This window comes from Ptychodera flava, chromosome 12 (genome assembly GCF_041260155.1).
Source record: "Ptychodera flava strain L36383 chromosome 12, AS_Pfla_20210202, whole genome shotgun sequence".
Lineage (NCBI taxonomy): Eukaryota > Metazoa > Hemichordata > Enteropneusta > Ptychoderidae > Ptychodera > Ptychodera flava.
In genome coordinates, this window is record NC_091939.1 from 14,886,993 (window position 1) to 14,908,751 (window position 21,759).

Sequence of the window (21,759 nt, forward strand, 5' to 3'; positions counted from 1 at the left end):
TTATCCATTAGTAGGACCATCACACATTGCGTAAACAGTAACTTGAAACACCAAAACTACTTGGTCATTCACTGATGTGCACAGTTCGCTTTGTCAGACCCAGACCAGGGCAGATATAAATTTTCTGTTTAATTTGTCAAAAAGTTAGACATAAATGGCAATTTTTGTACATAACATTTGCATTTATCATGATAACAATCCACTGTGTTCAAAAAGGGACGTATTATGCCGTCATTATCTTTGCCGTAGAATTGTACTACCCAACGTTCAGTTTAGCAAGCTGAAAAACCTTTCTGCATGAAAACTGTCTAATTATTGACACAGAAGGCGCTTTTCTAAATATGAGTTTCATCCAAGCCTTCTTAGCGTGAGTCCTCGTTCATATGCAGGACAGATTTTTCTCTTTTTCTTTTTTTTAATCGTGATGGTAACGATATTTTGTATCAATAACAAGGTGGAAAATATTTAGTGGGTAATTGCAGCGATATGTTTCATTGATGGCAAGTGAAAAACTCATACTTTGCACGTTTGTCTCTTTAGGACCCGTGGATGCGGTTTGCAATAGACTCTGCCTAATGAACGTGTCTAACCAAAAGTGTTATGGTCAATATTGGAAAGGTCCTTATTCATTCAGCTGATTGAAGTTTATCCAACGCACGTGTTTTCATGGCATTGAGCCACAGTACAAAAACTTTCCGCTGACTTCTAACACAGAAATGATAACTATGTAGAAAACAAACATTAAAAACATATTAACATTTCTTCCTGCCAACACATGCTCATGGTTGCAATTAAGCTGGATTTTGTTGTCCTTATATTATGCCCAAAGGATCATCCTACTCAAAGCCATGTCGAAACTCTACTAAATCAATAAACCATACTGAAACATGGTGCCGCTGGTAAGAAGGAAGTAATGTACACATTGAAACGTGGATGCATTTGACAAGCTAAATTACAACCTGAACAATCTCTACTAAGAATAGGAAGCGCTGACAAACCAACATACGTGTTTGAACGAATCAAAAGATGGTCGAGTACTCATTATTTAATGCACATAACTTGTTCTATATGTTTAAGATTGTACTTACCACTCTTTCGTTTTATGTCTTACGGATAACTATTTATCTTTTAGCATGTTTTTACTCAATTACAGTCATAGCGGTAGACAATGCAAGAATCCAAATCTTCAGCGTCCACGTCGATCGCGACGTTAACGATGAAAATCACAAATCAAGTTGTATCAGTCTACATTCCAGAACAAATGGACGGAAACACTCTGTATCCGCTAGTTGGAATATCTTGGATACAGAAAGTCCAATCGTTGAATATCTGTGGGCAATTGGAATTGTCAAAGGTGACGTAATCATTAAGACTTATTCTAGCAAGGAGAAGAATCCCATTACAGTTAAAACTAACAATTTCATTCTGAATTACTGAAGCTGAGTTGAACGACTCCCTATAACTGTGTAACAGTAGAGTATGACCTAGACATCTTAGTAATTCCACAATCGAAAACATAAAAATAAACTTTTATTTACGTATCAATCAATCCATCATTTCTACAACACTTTCTATAATAGTCTCTTTCATATCATTGATCTAAGTGTCATCTAACAGAAAAGAAGATGATGTTTGAGAACAGCAAACTTTGCGTAACATATACATAGTGATATTCTGAGGTACATTTTTTTAATTTAATTGGTCGCTTGTGCTGTCTTCTTCCAAATTCCTATAGGTGGTACGCAAATGCAGTCATTCAAGTCTGTCGGTCGTTCGTCCCATGCCTTCGCGGACGATCTGCCACTCAGCCATGGAATACCTATACATGTGACGGTCACTGCACAAATGCCGCTGATCTCCGTTCAGCGTTCTATTCACAGCCGATGATAGTAGATGTGACACCACCAAATATCTGTTGTATAAAGGTACACTTGGAATAGCCTATTTCTGAATAACACTTTATCTTGGTAACATTGACGGTCACAATAAAAGTTTATTATTTGTTATAATCCGATAAGTGAAACAATAACGTGCTCATGTGTACCTTAAAACTGTTATTACATCATTTTCATTTAAATGTGATGGCTATGTTTTTAAATTAATTATTTCCTCAGGCTGTTTGGGATATTTTTCAAATTTTACACCTCACTCTGCCTGTCGGCCGAAGAAGACCAACTCCCATTTCCTCAAACCATTCCTTGATGTATATTCGTTTCCACACGTTTGTTGGTATATGTGACAAATGTGGTATAGCTTCTACGGAAAAGCATACACAGTGCACTTTCCGCCGCGAAGTGCATCATGTAATTGTTGTGAGATTTTGATCGACTGGGGAGGAACGGAATTGAATATTGCATTTTTTGTTGTGGATGTATTCAAGTACTTCTACAATTCCTTCGTTTTCTTTTAGAATGGCTCACAGCTAGGAAAGGATTTGACTTATCAGACTTCATCAGTCATTGCTGTTCAGTGGAATGTTTCTGATCCCGAAAGTAATGTTGAATTTTGTGAATTGGCCCTGGGTAGGTAGTCCAATGACTTCGATGATTTGAATTTCTTATTGGTTTACGTTGATTTATTTGATCAGGGGGTATTATCCCCGTGTTTTTATTTCAGGATCTAGTCAGGGTTTCGGAACATTGACACCGTTTACTGTGACAAATGACCCATCGTTCACGGAGGAAAGCGTCGCGGGAGTGCTCAACCACAGACAGAAAATATTTGCTACGGTTCGTTGTAAGAACTTTGCTGGGTTGTACAACCAAATTACATCGAACGGCGTGACAATCGTGCAGGAAGGTCATCGATCAGAAGAGGCCATCGTCCGAGTGGTTTCAAGCTCACCGTCGATGTTTGAGACACGAGGAAACCACCAAGCATCCACTGACAACATCAATGTTATTTGGAACAGGTTCTCTGATCTATCAGGCATATCCCACTACGAGGTAAACAGCTCTGTGAAGTTTACATATTTTGAATATCTGTGAGAAGAAATATGTCATGTATCCACTCATTAGTATAGAACCATAATCATTTGAAAACGGTACATTGTTAATGCAACAAATGGCTGGCACAGTTTAGATTAAATGAGCACGACCGTTTCGTCATCGTTAGTTTAAGACATGTGTGAGCACTAAGCTATTTACTTAAAATGTGATGTTATTTGGAATTCAAAGCACCAAGTACCAAGTATGTACAAGGTCTATGTGTACAGAAATGCATATGAAAATTCTCTCATTCTATAATTAGTACCCTGTGACCATGTTTCTTCCGGGCTCGATCACATGTCAGCTCATCAAGTGGTATGAAACACGCGGCACAAGCTACGAATTCCTTGCAGCTGACAAGTCGCATTCGTATATCCTCACCATTATGGCTGTGAACGAGGCTGGGCTTTATGATACATGTAATGATATTTTGTCATATGTGTAAAAGCACTTTATAATATACACTGAAGTGCTATTATGAGAATTTATTGTGTAAGAATTTTTTCAGTAAACGCATGAATCTGCATATTTTATAATTTTTCAGATTGTAAATTAGCAATTTCTGAAAAGTCGTCAAACGCAACGACGTGATCTTGTGCATTTTAACAAGGGTATTGAACTGCATTATCTTTTTAATGAGAAAATTAATAAGATGGCGAATCCCTCCAAGTTTAGCATGTATAAGGCAGTGGCGTATTGACAATGAAAATCGTTACGAGAAACTAAATTGATGTGTTTATTTTCGAAGAAAACAACCGTTACAACGCTTGTGTGTGTATTTGGTTGGCAGAAAATAATTTGCTTGCTATAAGATTGTCCAGGCATCCCTTTAAAGTGTGACAATTTTTGAAACTATTAGAGCAAAGCGAGTTATTTCAATAATATTTACATATCTGGTTTGCTATATATCGGAAACGTACCAGAGACAAGAGTTGTGTTTCCATTTAGTTATTACTCTGGAGACAATTTTCTAAGATACATAAATTTACACCGAGGACTCGAATTAGTATAATGACGCAGCCATGTAAACCAGTGCTGGTAATTTACTGTGTAGGCACAGTGCAGTGGTTGCGAGCTTCAATTCGCCGGCAGTAACTCTAGGTTCAATTGTATCACAGTAATGTGTATACAAAGGAAATATTACATTGTTGACAACAGTTAATAAGTGTACTGGGTTACAAGATGGTTCTAAATTTTCATAGTCTAGGGTAATAAATTCACATTATATCATGCATTCGTTCTGACTGACAAAATATGTATTCACTTCTCATACATCAACCCTTGTGGCAGGCGCTTATGCTTGATAGTATCATTCCATGTCTAGGGACATGGAACAGAGAGGTTGACAAGTGTAAAAAGATGACATGGAAACTGAAAATGAACCAATAATAAATTTTAGCAGCAACGACTTAGAGCTCTATTTGTTAAAATATACCAAATTCATACGCAATGGTGTCGAAAATCAAATTCATTATTTTGTAATCGAACTGAGACTTAAAGGTATTACAGTCATATATTTACTGTCATCATGTAGCTTTTAGAACGGAGTATAAGACGTACTCTATTTGAGAAATGTCCTACAATGTAAAATACCACAGTACTATAAAAACAAATATTACTTTTAGTGAATCTTCAAGGCAAATGATCGGAGTTATCAAATATACATGTACTCCTTAATTTGTTATGTGTAGCTTTAGAAAACAAAAATGTTGGGTTGATTTTGCCTATCTTTACATCATTACTTTCCTATTAAGTTTTGTCGGTGTGTATGTCAGCCAAGCTCTCAAGTTTCGAAATCACAGGCAAATAGCCTTGCTATGTATGTCAGTAGCATTTGGACACTGCTTAGTCGTATCGTAGAGTTATATCGCAAAATCTGCCAAATGATGATGCATTTCAATCAATGAAACTTTTGTCTTCAAACGACGTGATTTTGCAGCTTAGAATAGCCTCCACTGAAGCATTTTAGCAGAGTAACCAGAGCTCGCTTTAACAAACATACTTTTGCGTGTTTTCTCAAATTTTTATCGAGGGCGTGCTCGAGTTCTTTCCAGAATTTCTCTTCTTCCTTGATTGACCCATTTTCCGGCCACTGGATGTATGTGATAAATTTGACGATGCGCTTGATCACTTGGGAATGGTTTGCCTGTTGAATGTTCCCTTTGAGGATCGGAATGAGTTTCTGTCTTCTGTTGATCAAGTTGTCAAGGGCGATTCTGGCTTCATGTTCACACATGCCACTCTCCAGGAAATGTGGAGAAATCACTAACATTGAGGTACGGCTGACATCAAAGGAGTCTTCAATGTTGTCAAGAATAGCTGTTAAATGCGATAGAGAAAACAATAAGAATAATGAATAAAAAACGTTTGACAATTAAAGAAACACCAAAATTACTCGGAACAGTACCCTGGTTTCAAGTTTGCGAGATTGTTCACAACTTGAAAAATCCTCCTATCTAATAATTCAATAACATCGACATAACTGTTTTCCTTTTATCATGGTTGAGGTAAAAGGTTACATAAAACTATTTTGATACAAATATGCATTTCTCTACTTCAACATGAAAATTCAGTAAAAACCCGATCGGATTCGAACTCACAAAGTTGCCATCTATTAACCCAGTGAATACATCAACAGTCAAAACCACTTAGCTTAATCCCAAACTCTGAAGAAGGTGATTCGATAACTGGGCTAAATAGCTGCAATTTTCTGGCCACCACCGCGCCTCACATCGTATAATTCATAAAGCATCTGCTCATGCGTATTCGCTAATCGTACATCGCAAAACTTAAACAACACAATTAATACATCGCTAAACTGGGCTTCAGATAACCTCAGGGACAAGCCTGCCTGGCGCCAACCAGCAGAACTATTAACGCATGCGCAGGGTATAAAATTTAGCACAATTCCTGATCGAATTTGCACATGCCATTGCCAATGTACGGCACACTATTCACCAAGTAATGACATCGGCAGTCAAATGCACTTGGCTAAATCCCCACAAATCATCATCGTTAGTGATGCAATGAATTTACATATCTCAAATAGTCATCTTCCGTACTTTTTCCAGCTGTAAAATTTCGATGATGCAACAAAAGTCTGTAGTTCCCAGTCTTTTCAAGATGCTGTATAATGGCTTCGGCGAAGTCTTCATCCCTGCTGCTGTACACAACAAAGGCGTCGTATTCCCTGTCATCTGTAAAAAATTAGACTTGACAATAAGGTTTCCTCGGATACTGTACGTTCTCATGACCTTGTCTTCAGTGTGTCGTTAGTTAACATAAGGAAGTTTTCGGTAATCATAGTTCATCAATCAATTGATTGACTGCTTGATTGATAGACCCATAGATTTTTCGATCTATTGATTTTTCCATTTTAACAAATTTTTAACACGAGCAAATGTGGTAATTCTTATCCATTCAAAGAGAAGAGGGAAAATTGTCTTTCTCAAGGGCATGTCGCTACGGTCGGGTTTCCAAGTCCTTATCCTCTGACAGTGAGCAAACTACCATAGGCGATACACTTGTTTCAAATTTACCATCCTCCGAAGGTGAGTCCAAACCCTACCCGCTATGCATTTGTACTTCAGGTTGGTCGGGGTAGGCTGGCAATTTTTCCTATCTCTACACTAGCAAAAAAGTTGTCCCATCATCCATCCAAAAGTTTTCTGACTTCTTTTACAAAGTAAACTAACCGGTGAAAAAGAAAGTCTGCAGACCACTCTGGCGATATGTGTCCTACCCTCTCATTGGATATGCAATTATACAATATAGTCTTATTTGTATTAACTTTTCACCAACGAGAGATAAACAACCTGAAATAATTGCTCCACGAACATTGTAGGTTACATTGCTTACTCTATATACAGATCATAGGAGATTCATCTCACCGAAAAGAAACTGTGACACTGTCCTTGTTTAAGAAGATGTTCTAAAGATATAGACTAAGAATACCTCTTTAGTAGCATTCGCTTCATTTTGTGCGTAAATCAAACTATGTAACAAAGCAACGGCTAGACAAAAAAGACGCCTATAATAATATAAAATGTAATTACCAATAATTAAGCTTCATTCAGCCTAATAGAAACGTACTGCGATTCCAAATTGCATCCAGTATCTGCCATTACTGTAACTTCATTATTCTCAATCGTTGGTGCAGTGCAGTGTAGGTGCGTGGCTTTCAATGTCGCTGCTACAAATATTAATATTAATCATATCTTACCATCATAATAATCAATATCCATATCAGCCGACAATAATAAGTACAATTGTAGCCTGTAGCGGTATCCAAGATAGAAAAATAATGGCAGGAGAAGAAGCAAACACGCAGTAGTTATCCCTATAATGAGACCTACGGGCAACTTGCTTGGATCTGTACGATGTGGAAAATAATAGAAAATGTAACAGTTAACGATTATAAAAGTCATTTATAAGTATACTTTTACCCAGACGGGTATACAAGCATGGTTGCAGGCAGGAACGCACATCGATAGATACATTGATGTATAGTACATCATATAAACACCACGTGTTCATTTCATGTCACAATTCACCAGAACACGTCATGTGACGGGAAAACATTTACGTGTAGTCCCTTTATGTTCGAAATAGTGACCTCATATGGTTTTTTTTCAAATCATGTTTACCCTAGGGAAATATTCTTTGATAAAGTGACAAAAGCTTAGAATCGTCTGCAGCTTGAAACAATAGCGGGTGATTAGAGGATAATGACAACAACAGCATAGCAATTTAAAGCAATTTTGCAGCACTCTTTAAGGTTCCAAGACAAGAAATTGACCTCTTTAATCTAACAATTCTCTGTTGGTTAATAAGCTCAGACCCCCGTAAGTAGTAAGGAAGTATTGGAAACTGAGACGAAAAATCTACAAGGAGGGTAGGAAAACCCTCACACCTCCCTTCCCCAGAACTACTCGTTGCTCCAATATGCGGTAACCGTGGAGCAACCCCCCTGCCGGAACGGGCTTTGTCATTGATATGGCTAACAGATGGTTATCTAAAAATAATCCAGTGTGGTATGTATAGACATGAAAGCTGCTGGTAGGTCCCCTACATGAAGTGAGGGTGACCTCTGCAACAGCTAGCGCTGACGTCACCGCAGATTACTCAGCCTACAGGAAACTGACGTCAGTGTTTTTCCTGGTATTTCAACATCTGTACAGAAAGAAATAGCCACATTTCAATAATGGACGGAGACTGGCACTTTCAAGCTCTACAGACGGAGTCCAGCAGCTCTGAATGAGCGAATTAGGCGTGTGTGATATAGTTATTGGAACCAACACTGAAAGAACCGGGAGAATTTGAATGGTTGTTATATTTGATGACCAGTGGACCCATCCTCTACAGTGCGCAGCTACTTACCCTGCTGGAACCGTAGGGATGTTGCACAATACCTTTTCCAGTATGACTTTCGCAATACCGTTCCGGTTGCTTAGCAACTTGTGATGTCATGACTGAGATGTAACATTCTACAGTTTTCAGAAAAATCGTTCCGATAGGTTTCTACAGAATTTTTTCTGAACGATCTCGTTAACTAACTTTCATATCCATTTAATCCATAATGTCGTAGGTATCGTTCCAGCGGCGGACTAAATCCTTCTTGTTTTTGTATTTCTAGTGCCTGCTTGAAAATGTCCTGAATAAGTTCTGAGGCGTTTTCTGTTGTTGCGCCTTTTTCTTGTATTTGTGTAAGCAGCTGTTTATATTGAACGTAATAATGTTTATATTTCTCTCGTCTCTTTGCTACACCCGTTTTCCTTGTATCACATCAATAATAACACCTGGTATAGGAGTTAAAGCTAAAAGAACTGGAACTGTCGGAATTGCTGCTATGACAGCAGAACTTACAAGAATTCCCTTAGTCACATTAAGAGCCATATCAATTCGACCCATCAATTTGTAACTTCGTCGATATGCAGCGCTAGTTCTTTCGATATAGTCGGCCAATTGTTCAACGCTTTCAACAACTGAGACGTGCATTTTTTTTACTGTATATGTAAGGGATGATAAAAAATAATTGTAGTAATATAGAAAGACAATATGGCAGAAGGAGGAGAAGATATAGAATTCGAGAATTTAGGTGAAACAAATTTGGATGATGATGATGCTGCTACTGCTGAAACATCTTTTACCGATGATGCCTTTGCAAACACCGACCCTTTAGTGTATAGCCCAATGGTGGATAGTTTGATTGGAAAGAGAATGGAAATTACAAAAGATATGGCTGAAGGACTCTTAGACAAATATAGGATTACTAATCCGGTTGCACGAACCGAATTGATTTTAAATGCTAAGATTATTGGTGGTGAACTGTATTATAAAGAAATCAGAGTTACAACAGATAAAGGAAGTAGATTTTTAGAGAAATCTACGTTAAAAAAGAGGAAAGGAGGACCTGAATTTATAAATAAAGTATACACATGGAGTGGAGTCGAATATCACTCTAGCGCAGAGCCCGAATTTGTAAGTTCAACATTGTATTCTGAAGATGTGAAAAATGATAAAATACCGGCTGAGAAGATGACGCCAGAAGACATGGGTGTATACAAAGATGAACTGACATTCTTACGGCAAGATGCTTCTGGTAATGCAGATAAAATACAAGCTTTTGAAAATAAAATCGAACAATGGAACAATCTAAACCCTGAATATAGAGCTATTAATGATGAATTAAGGATTGCGAATATGCGTCTTGGCGAGCTTAACAACGAAAAAGTTAAAATAAGGCTAGAGAAAAGAGAAGTTGAAAAACAGTTAGAGGAAATTCCTGTAGAACGGGCCCAAGCAAAAGAAAAAGCTGAAAAACTACTAGCTGAACTTATAACAAGAGAAGCTAAAATTGACAATCGAATTGAATATGAAAATGGTAAGATTAGCGGGGCACGTGAAAGTCTCGCTACGACTAGGTCTCTTCGTGATGTAATTTCCGATCCAGATTTGTCACTTAGGTTGAAACTGACAGAGTTATTTAAGCGGAACGGTATTACAATAGCGGCATTACTTACTGCCCTTGGAATGACAATATCAACGATTGCCCTAGCTGTAACTAAAGGAGGAGGAGGAACTGGAGCAAACACAGGTGGTTCAGGTCCGCCCAAAGGCTCAAGCGATAGCTACACAAAAGCGAAAGAAATTGTAAAGCAATTTGGTGAATGGTTAAAAACATTGGCCGCAAAAAGTGCTGCTGCAATACCAGGTTTAATTGGTTCACTTGTCAGTTTTCTATTAAAAACAGCGGGATCGGTGGTCGGATTTGTTGGAGAACAGCTATGGATATTTTTAACTGGATTAACATTAGTCATTATAAATAAAATTATGTATTAATATATGGCCTCGCATGTTTGGTGAAAAGAATATTGCAAAGTTTCTTTCTAAAAATAAAGACCTGTTTGGTTTCTCTGTCGAATTGGAATGGTGTAAACTTCGGCGGGTAAATCGACATATCCTTCGGGCAAATCCAGGTGTCCGACTCAAAGATGATAATCTATATCATAACATATTAGCTTTCATTAAGGAATGTCAAAAGACTAACTTCTTTAAGCGACTAGACTAATTCATAAACGTCTTTCAGGAGATTGACAATGATGAAATGGAAGTCCAACATTTACAAGAATATTGGGTTCTTCGATTGATTCGCGACACAGGCAATCGATTTATCTTTCAGTCAGACGGAAATATTTATGTAAAGATGTGATTTATTTTCTTTTTTCTTCTACTATATACATTACACGAAAATGGGGTACGATAGTTCATTATTACCAAATTTCACCAACCGAATACCAAATGGAACGAAGTCAGAAAGAACTCATCATGTGATTGCTCATAATCCAAGTGAGGCAGATCCAGGCCAGACACTTATCATACGATGTCCGAAGTTAGAAAGCGGAGTAGTACTAGTTCCAGATACTTTCGACCTGGTTTTTGATCTCGAAGTAACGGGACATGAAGATAACCGAGTAGTACAAAATGTTGCAAAAAATTTGGTGGAGCGTATGGTTCTCACATTTGAGGGGCAGGCACTTTTCAATTTGAATAAATATAACCTTATTGAATGTTATCGCGATCTCTTCAAACATAAAAAGGAGAGAACGAACATGACACTGTACGGAATTCAGAACGAAAATCTAAGAAAATTGAGAAGTGGCGCGACCGATGCAAATGACGACAGGCTTTCAAAATGGGACGATATTTTACTTTTCGACGCGTATAAAACAAAATATGCTATTCGTCTGTCCCATCCCCTCATAACAGGCCATGGAGTTGCATATCCAAAAGAGTTAGGGAGTCATATTGAATGGGAAATTACGTTGGCGCCCACCTCCCAATTACTTGTCAGTAATAATGTTGTTACACCCAATTATAAATACAAAAACATTCAAATGGAATACGAAACATTAAGTGATCCCGTACTCGCGAGAGATACTGCTGGTTATTACAACAGTGGGAAAAGTTTTCTCTACGAGCATATACATTATTTTAGAACAATCCCATTCAAAGAATCAACCACGGTTATCAATGAAAATATAAATGTACCACGACGTAGCATTAGAGGTATCGCTATACTCTTCACTAAAAATCAGAATCAGACAGAACTGAACAGTGAACTTTTCTTTAACCCATCCATTGAATCTGTGTCTGTATCAATCGAAGGCATTGCAAATAAAGTGTACGCTCAGAAGATGATACCAAGACAATTTTGGCGAGAGGCACGACGGTATTTTGCTGAAGATAAAGATTGGTGTGAAATTGATATAGATGAAGTCGATTATTTGAAGAATAAATTCTGTCTGTTTATCGATCTGCGTAGTTTTAAAGATATTGAGTTTCATGGAAATGGTCTTAGAGTAATGAACACAAAGGATGGAATTCAACTTGAGATAATAAAAATGGACACTTCAGTAAAAGTTGGCGACGACGCTCGAGATGATAATATATTTGCCCACGTTTATGTTATTAGTGATGCAATGGTCAACGTTAAGAATAGTAAATTAGATTCTTTACAATTTTAACCATGACCCGTCCTATCGGCCATGTTTCTGCCAGCCATTCGCCCGTGTCCAGATTATATAACTGCACACGTTTGATATCATTTAGCGCCATCATGATTTTATTACAGTCTTCGCTCCTAATCTCACCGGCTTTCCGCACAAATTGTGTAAACTGTGCCTGCTCGGGCTCCTTCCCAGTTTCAAACAGATCCTTATAGTCTTCAAAGTTCAAATGTTTTCTAACACAAACATCTTTTATCCCTTTATTTTTTTCGTCTCCGAAGTTGGAGTCCGAAAAGCATACACTTTCGAGCGTATGCCGACAAAATCAAGAATAGGTTCTCCATTCAACTCATCTTTAAATTTACCTATCACCTTTTTATTAATCTTCGGAAAATCGGGGCCGCTCATACCACTAGTATCATATATAGACTCATTACCATTCTATTCTACATCTTCCTTAACTATATCATTGAAAGTTGTGTCTGGGGAAGGAAGAGGCACACTGTAAACAAAACTGTCAGTATCTATGTAGGCTAATCGTATTCCAGGGAACTGCTTTCGAAAGTAATTGTAATGCATATCATACATTAGCAGCTTAGAAAGTTCGAGTACTGCTGCGCCAATGAAAACTGGCTTTTTATATTCATATTGATCCCTTTTCAGTTCCAGTAGGACACTGTCGCAGGAATCGCCATCCTCTTCCCTAGATATAAAAGTTCTATACTTCATATTTGGTATATACTTTTGGTATTTATCAGAACTGCCCGAAACAAATTTAAAATTTCTGTACTTTCGAACGTCTTCTATTGTCTTACCGAACATCGCGTTATTCATCAGCTTATAGAAATTCTTTTCAAAATCTGTCTTTCCCTTTGCCCTCATTTTAGTGTTAAAGTCAATATATTCCGCAAGACACGGCGCCTCTTCAAAAGCAAGCGCCCGATAAACCTTTTTCAGATGCATTCCCATCCGAAGATAGAATTCAAGCAACTTGTAGTGTAAGACGTATCTCTCTCTGTCCAGGAAACTCGTAATCAGTCGAGTACCGTGGCCCGGAAAATCGAAGTGATGCGGCGCGAGTGGTAGATCAGAATGTTCTTCATGTAATTCGGCTGGATATTCTAGATCTACTTCTAGAAAACTTGGAGGAAAGGTAGCGCCGGGTCCCCAATCAAATCCTGCTCCGCCATTCTGAGCAGACCATTCTAACAATTCTTCCATCGTCATCCAATGAAGTCCACCCGTTGGCATTGGTTGACTCATTGCCCAACCATAAAGATTATTAGCATCGAGATATTTTATTTCGGTTAACGGTTTCTCCGGATCGTAATCCCCGCCAGCAAAGGCCGGATGATTTGTCTGTAAATAATGAATATTACACTGGCTGATACCACCTCTAATTCCCCGTTGTACGAAAGTCATCTGCTCAGCATCTTGAATGAGTTTAAATTTATTACCCGTGTAAAGTAACATAGCATCCCATGTCAAGCCGGGCGCTGACATATAGTGGGCTGGATCTAACTTATATATGTCTAAACATGTGTTTCGGAAATTTTCGAATATATTTGCAAGAAGGAGAACGTCCGTCTCACAATAGAATTCCATATAATCTTTAATCGTCTGACATCCCACTTCATCCCACACCTTCAATGCGTGTTCGTGGTCAGACTCTGAAATCCCCTCTTCCTTTAGTTTGCTATGAAAATTTTTTCTCTCCGGGAGCTGGTCCTCTTCTAGTCTGTCAACCGAGTCTAAATATTCGTAGGGGAAGAAAACTTTTGCCCGCTAAATCTCTTTGTACGGAAGTGGTATCATCCATCCATCCTCTGGCACTGTCTTTGCCAACTTATCCAACGGATCTTTCATTAGTTGTAAACTATCCATAAACTTTATCGAAAAGAAACGTTTCACTGTCTTCCTCTTTCGGTTCGGCCACTCTCTGCCGACAACAATTGAAGCACTAAAGATAAATGTTTTCATAAGACCCATGATTCCATTGGCAGTTTTAGCTATTATTTTCGGCTCTGGGCCGCCGGTATCGAATTCGTGTAACTTTTTTATAATAAAACTGCTATCATACCCCTTGAAGTTGTGAAAGTAGATAGGAATGGTTCTCGACGGACGACACTCTTCACAATAAAAACTCGTTCCGATAGGATTTTCTGCTCCTACCCGGTGTGTGGCATTCTTGTCACATGCAATGCAAGTCTGGTGCTTCGCCTCTTTCATCGGTTTTATTTTACAATAATATATTCCCGAATAATACCCAGCCATTTCCTTCATTTCCTTGAGAAATTCTGTAACACAATCTGTACCTGTGAATGTTTTTTTATCAAAAATTTCCGGCTCGCCTTCGGGGCCCCATCGTTCAATAATAACATACGAAAGACAAATTGGAATGTGCAGGCCGGTATCCTTCTCAATAATTGCCTCAGTATCTGCATACACGACGTAGGGGCAAGGAACCTTCTTCTTATGTCCTTCGAATTGACACACTTCCTGAGGAAAAACTGCCTTAGCCATGTCTGTTCCACAATACATCTGGTGTATTTCCAATTCTTCTTTCTCTGCAAACCCTTTCCCACAACTTAAACAACTACACTTCCGTCTGTGCTCATTCTTACGATCATTACGAGAATTAAGAAGACGATTTAATGAAGTAATTGGCACGAAGTGACCGTCTCCGCCCGCGGCACTTACTATTAGTAAGATATTGGCTATTTGCGCCTTTTCGGAACATGCATCATTGTTACCATGATATATGATTGGTATGTCGCGCGATTCAGTATCATTTTCGTGAATCAACCATACTTGTAACTTAACTCTTGGATTTTGCCGCTCGAACTTCTCGAATATGGATATATCTTCTATAGGTGTAGGAAATGGAATACCATCCCAACAGTAATCAGTAATAAACTTGGTGTACGTATTCCAGTTATTTCTTACCTGACCTCCCTTCTTCTTGCAAAACTCCTTGTCACCTAACTTTATACTTGCTACAACTGAGTATTGGAAGCAGCGGCCGGTGTCACTACCATCAGGGCCATAAGGAAGAATCAGATTACTGACACAATGCTTATTTTTTAACCATTCAGGCAGTTGAATCGGGCTATCGCGTGTCGAAGGGATGCCGGCCCCCAGTCGAAGTTTTAACAGAATTACTTTAAAATTAAGGATCTTATCGAGAACTAGACCAGAACCCTCAACATCTTCAATATTTTCAATCAAACTTTCGTAACGAATTATTAATTCTTGTTTCATCTTAATAGTCTCCCGTTCGCCGTATTTTGAGTATATAACAGGCAATTTACGAATTTGTGGCTTTCTTTTCTCGTCTTTGGGATCTAATAAACTGACTTCCATCATTGTTAAAACTCGATACATCTTTCCTTCTCAGCCATACCTTCGATATCAATCTTAGCGATGTCCTTGACTCGCTCGACTTCAGGAAAATCTTTTTCTAAATCTCCCTGTCGAATGCTACACGTAAGCGGTGCTGCTTTTTATGATAATAAGTTGTAAGCTTCCGAAGAAAATCGGAATGGCCCCCTTTAGCCTTCCATTTCTTTATTAATATATCTCTGATACCATTGAAATCTATCCTCTGTTCTCCATCAAGGGATATTCCATAAGGAAATGTTTCCCGCCGAATCTGTTATCTCTGATCGATACATAGTGTATAGGTAATTCTGAGTATCTAGCCTCTATTTAAATCGAGTTTAAGTATATCGGATAATTGACTTATCTTATATTCATTCACGACTGGCTCCATTGTACTGGTCTTATATACTATACTAAAATTTTCTTAAAGAAAATATTCTACGATGTGTCATCAAAATCCACTATAATATTTTTGGCAGCATTTATTTGTTTATATATCTCGCCTAATCTTTCTAAGTCGACTAGTTCTTCCGCATCTTGAATTTCTGGTTTATTAGCCGCGGCACAAAATAACCTCTCAACAGTGAAAGAAAGAGCACGTTTATTTAAGCGCGGTTTAAATGCTAAGAATTCTATCTTACTACCTTTCCTGATATTACGAGGTACAATAGCAGGATTTTCTAGGACTGGCAATGGACTCACTGCTTTAAAACCGCAGTCAATTTCTTGAACCATATCAATACATGTAGCGAAATCGTGAGCCCCTTTTACTTTATCTGTGCCTCGCTCCCTCGCTTCTGATACACTTTAGATGGATTGTAAAATCCGGTAGTATTCTTGGAGTGAGCGGCCAGGCTTGCAGCATAACTTTTAGCGGTGGATGCATCGAAACTTTCACCTAAGGTACGGAATACTATTAAATCGGTAAACTTTTGAAGACTCGGTAGCCAACGGACACACATTTCATCGCATGTAGCGGATCTTTAGAACCGTATTTAGGTCCGATATTGAAAACCACTTCTAGCTCACTGTCTACATATATAATAGGATCTACCAAAGATTCACCAAATATGAGTTTGCCGTCACTGATTTGAATATTGTCTTCTCCGGTTTCAAGTATTTTTATATATTGCATCTGAAATAGAAAGGATTGCCATTGTATTATCGTATATCTTTATTAAAAAAATTTTTCTATTTTATATATATATATAGCATAAAATGTCATACATATTCATAAATGGACCAACTGGAAGTGGTAAGAGTTACGATGCAGTAAATTTGGCGGCGTCTCACGTACCAGAATTTGACACTAGTTTTTCTAGCAACATTGCCGACTTTTATAATGGGCGTGTCGTTTCGATTGCCGATTTTCAGAATCAGTTTATAGAACATACTCTTAGTTTACAATGTCAGGCTGGGAGGGCCTCCCCTTCAGAACGCTACATTATTTGTGACTCTTCCATAATTCAACATCTAACTTTTTCTAGAATCCGGGGCGTTTCCGTGGCAGCGGAAGAAAAAAAGATTGTTTCTAGAGCATTTGACCATTTACATAGTTTCATTATCATATTCAAAGATATGCCTTGGGATTATTGCAGGCGGAATGTGTTGACTCGAGCCAGACAATATGAAATAGCTGCCTTAGAAGAACTAGAAGAGATTCATAACAAGTTCAAACAGACTTTCTTAGAAATTTGTAATGACTACAGACTTCCATGTTTGGTAATTCATCAATCTCTTACGCCTGCCCTTCTCAAGAATATACTTAATCCAACAATTGATACCGAGACAGTCGGACCAGTAGAAGAATCTCCACGAGCTTTTGACTTTGGAATTGCATGGAGCGGCGGCAGCCAGGGATTTTTAATAGACGGTTTCGGCAAGGAGGAACTTGAAAAAGCTTACTATCCACCTGGACAAGAACAACTAGAACAACCTCGAGTCTCACTCAAGAACCTACACAAACTTCTTAATGCTTGTGAAACAGTGTGTGCTTATAATGCTCCGTTTGACTTACGGGCACTTGATATGATGAAAAGGCAAGACTTTGAAGTTACTTGTCTATGGCTCATGTCAGTTGTGTACATTATACTTCAACCAGAACTTATAGATAAAGCTGAAAAGGGGGGACTCGAAAGAACGGATAAGGGCAACATGCACAGTCGCTTTGAAGATCTTGCAAACTTAATATGTTCAGGATCCTCCCCTGTACCACCTCATCCACATACGGCCGAAAAAGATGCAGTAAGTGAACATTACTTACGACAGTACATGATAAATACTTGGCCAGGTGGTTGGAAGCGGGGTGGTAAACTGACACTTTCGGCTTTCAAGAAATTAAGACTTTTTCCATGGTACTTATTGAATAACTTTCGTAAATACTTACGTTAGTACTTACGTTAGTACTTGCGTTAGTACTTGACAAGTACCAGCACAGGAACTTACGAAGTTCTAATAACATTTTCCTCTGGCTCCCAACTATTGAAACTTTCCGGATAACCTTTCCATTTTATCAGATAATATTTCTTTCCTCTAATTTTTTTCGTCTTCAAAATTCGTTCTACTCTGTACAGCTCGTCGGCACGTTCCGAAAGGGCACTCTGCAGTTCATCAGAATAGAAAGTGCCGAGTATTTCCTCTCCATTCAGATCTTTTATTTTGTAAACTGGTGGCGTTCCCAAGCCAGCTGCGTACACAACTTTTGAAACCACGAAAATCTCCTCTGTCCAATTTGGTAAATATCCTTTCTTGAAAGTGGTCTTGTATTTTGTAATTCGGACCCGTTCTCCCGTTCAGGGTTAACTCCCATGGCTGCCAACTCAGGGTAAAGTGTATAAAATGCCTGCCAATCGTTGTCCTCTGTTACGTCGACAGGTTTCATTTTGATACTTCCGTGTACGGTGTTATTGTAATTCTCAAGAAGTTCTGGTAGAATGGAGAGCCAGGAACGTGTCTGTCTGTATGTAAAGTATTTCCACATCATCGTCTTAAGGGTCCGATTAAAACGTTCAACAACGCTAGCTTTTTTGTCACTGTAGGTGTGAAACCAGTGAATGCCTGACTCCTCCAACCACCCCTGCATTTTTCGGTTCGTAAATTCCCGCCCCTCATCTGTCTGAAGTTTGTCGGGTTGCCTCCCGGATTTCTTAATCACGTCTTGTAGCGCCTGTAACGTGTGCGAATGCTGCAGGGAATTCCACGAGATCAGCTTGCCAAAACTCGTCTATCGATGTTACGAAAACGCGCCGGCCCCTTCGGAACGCGCCACGAGTACAAGGTACCGGTTTATGAAGATTATAAGTTAGCTGATTATAAGTTATAAGATTATTAGTTAGTCCTGTACCTCTTTCTTAGTGACGTGGAGTCCGCTGGGCGTGCTGCGTCATATAATTTTTGTACACCTCCAAATCCAGTTTTCGGGTTGTAATATAATTCTCTAAGAGTGCCTTCGGTGTTGTCGCCTTCGGGGGTGTCGCCTTCCATGATTAGCTATATTATACGAAAAATTTTATGTCGTACGGATGCCGTAAATGAAATACTAGTTTACTGAATGTGTATTTTTTAATTGTCTGACCAAGTCCGTGGCCTCCCGTTCTGACACCTCCATTCCATATTCTTTAATAATAGTTTTGTTGTCTGTCTTGCTCGGTGTGTAAAATAGTACTAACATCTGTATGTTTTCCCTAAATGGTTTACTAATACTAGTATATTGTTGAGTCAGAACCCAGACAGATAGTCCGTCGTGTCTTGCGCTGAAACCAAGTTTGACTAAAACGTCACTGCGCTTCTTCATATCTTTGGACGAGGCGCAGTCGTCGAGGATTATTAAAGTGTTCGTGCCGGCCCATTCCTTATGTACGAAGGCTAGTGTATCATCCACAGCATCGAGTCCGACCGGAAACACAAACACATTGTCATCGGTGAAAATGAATCTTTTATTATACGTTTTATTGTTCATGAATGTCGGACAAATGAAAACTATATATTCAAATTTCCTTAAGTACGGACCGGTGAGGAGATCCATTACATATTCAGTTTTACCTGAATTTGTCGGTCCAGTTATAATCATGTTGAATGGTACAGTTGCATACATCGGATCTATATACTGTACATAAATGTAATGAATATTGCTAAAGATAACAAACCAATTTTGCCGTATTCGTGAATAGGGTCTGCGCCGGTCACAGATGCTGCCCGTTCCGATAGGGGAGGCCCCCGACTCGTATCATTGTGAGTCGGCCCGGAGGGCTCGTCCTGCCACTTCACGGGATCCTCTTCCCCTTCCATCTCATGTATAGCACTTTCTCGAACTTCCGTGTTTATATCACCATTCACCCCGAAGACCATAGATTCAGTTGCGTATTGCAATTCATTATTATAACCCGAGATTGCCGGGCCCGAAAGAATGACCATTTCAGACGGTAAAGAAAGTAAATTGGGCGAGACTGCCATATCAAGTTTGACACCAGTATTCATTATTGTGTCTTGATATCGCCTATAACTAATTACTTTGTCAGTATTGCGAATTTCATCTTCGAGGAGAACGCCGAATTCTTTTCTTACTTGCTCTGCACTGCCAGTATCGCCCACAATGGTACTGCGAATATTAGCTTGTGCACCGAGTATGCAATATACGTAGGCTTCAAGGCTTTCATTGAGGCAGGCGAGACCGGCCTTTGTTAGTCCCGAGTCTCCCTTCAGAGGGATGAAACTATTATATTGTCCCTCCGATCCATCATTTCGGAAGAAATAATAGTGTGGTCGGTCTTTGTCGGACAGTACATGTTTTTTCTTTCCAAAAATTGTATGTGTATAGAAAACGCCTCCGTCGTAAGAGAGGAAAAGTCTGACCGTTGTATATCGCTTGGCTGTCGAACGGGGCCACGGTTAGTGTAATATTCATAACCATAACCAAGACCTGAGTTTTGGCCTTTGCGATATCGAAAGTCGGACTTCGTGGGACTTCCAAATTCTGTACATAGAAGTTCATATTGGACGAGATTGTATGGATTGTCGCCGGCTTTGAAGGTGGGGGTATCGGCTGGAAGTGCAACGCCCATTTCATGAAGAATACGACGTATTGTAAAATATACATGAAAACGACAGAATGATCGTATTTGTGGTGGCCCTTCGGAACCGAAGAGATGGTCAAATGATATACCACAACCAGTAGTGCTGCATCATACAGCGAAATTTAATCGTTGGTCCCAATATTTCATATGCGGACCGCCTAGCCATATATTACTTTCTTTTGCTGATCGATGAGTGATTACATTATCTTTAAATATATCCCGAGGATGAAAAGTAAATTTATCTGTCAGCGTTACATATATTTCTAAGTCCATGAGAATAGGTTTTATTCCCCCATTCGGTTTGGGAGGAATATCAGCATGCTGTACTGTCGGTACGCTCGTCTTATTCAATTGAAAAGCAACTGGGAATGCGTCTGTACTCATAATTCGTGTTTCTATATACAGATAGATTTAAATGGAGGAGAATTTCCAGGAATCCCTGTTGGAATCATTCTAACATTCCAGACTATGTTAATACTTTATTTCAGATTCAGGTTTAAACGAATTTTTTATTTTTTACTAAGAATAGATAACATACTGCAAACAATGGAGAATTTAATAAAGACATCGGCAGCGACAAATACGCGTTCCGAAGGGCCTTCGGTGCCTTCGGACGCTCGATCCATAATAGAGACGAAACGTGAAAAAATACTCTGTGTCATCGCAAGTGGTCAAAGTAAGTTATTTTTTGGTAAGGAGATTTCAGTTGCTGACGTAGAAAAATGGGGAGATGAAACGGTGAATAAAGCTTTTAAAGTCTATGAAGCGAAATACAGTTCTCTTATAAGTGATAATATCACTCAAAGTTTCATAGATCTAGGAGCCCGTGCAATAAGTCAGGTAGTTCCAATCGATGACCGAGATAACTATGCCACTGATCTTAAAAAGGATTTTATTCTAAACAGTGAAATAAAACGATTATCAGGACGGATAGCCTACACATGGGGGCCCGTGATTGCTCTAGTTTCCACCGGTTTAATTACGGGTAAACATTTAAATTTTAAAAAAATCGGGCTTAATATAATACCCGAAATAAATGGATTCAACTTCGCAAGCACCGACTCAGCAAACGCTTCCGCCAGGGACTCCGTCAGGGGCCCCGCCGACTCCGTCACTGACACCGACACCTCCTACGCCACAGCGCAACATAGAGAAAATTACATTACCGACGAAGCATCCAGGGAGAGTGGAAGCCGGGAAGAGATTAGCGGAATGGAACAGGCAAAACAAACAGAAGAAACGAAAAGCAATGACTAATGATAGCTCGGCGATAGCGACTGAAGCAAACTGTATAGGCCTACCGCCTACAAC

The 21,759-nt window shown here is 39.0% G+C and overlaps 1 protein-coding gene across 1 annotated transcript in view; it reads right to left on the minus strand.

The window, feature by feature from the left end:
- Positions 1–3,699: 3,699 nt before the first annotated feature.
- LOC139145102 (uncharacterized) overlaps positions 3,700–21,759 on the minus strand; it is a 42,934-nt gene continuing 24,874 nt past the window's right edge. Inside the window, exons 15-17 of the mRNA XM_070716052.1 lie at positions 7,210–7,359; positions 6,050–6,184; positions 3,700–5,306 (exon numbers count right to left, since the gene is read on the minus strand). Coding sequence (XP_070572153.1) covers positions 4,906–5,306; positions 6,050–6,184; positions 7,210–7,359 — 686 coding nt within the window. The 3' untranslated portion in view covers positions 3,700–4,905. The remainder of the gene's footprint in view (positions 5,307–6,049; positions 6,185–7,209; positions 7,360–21,759) is intronic.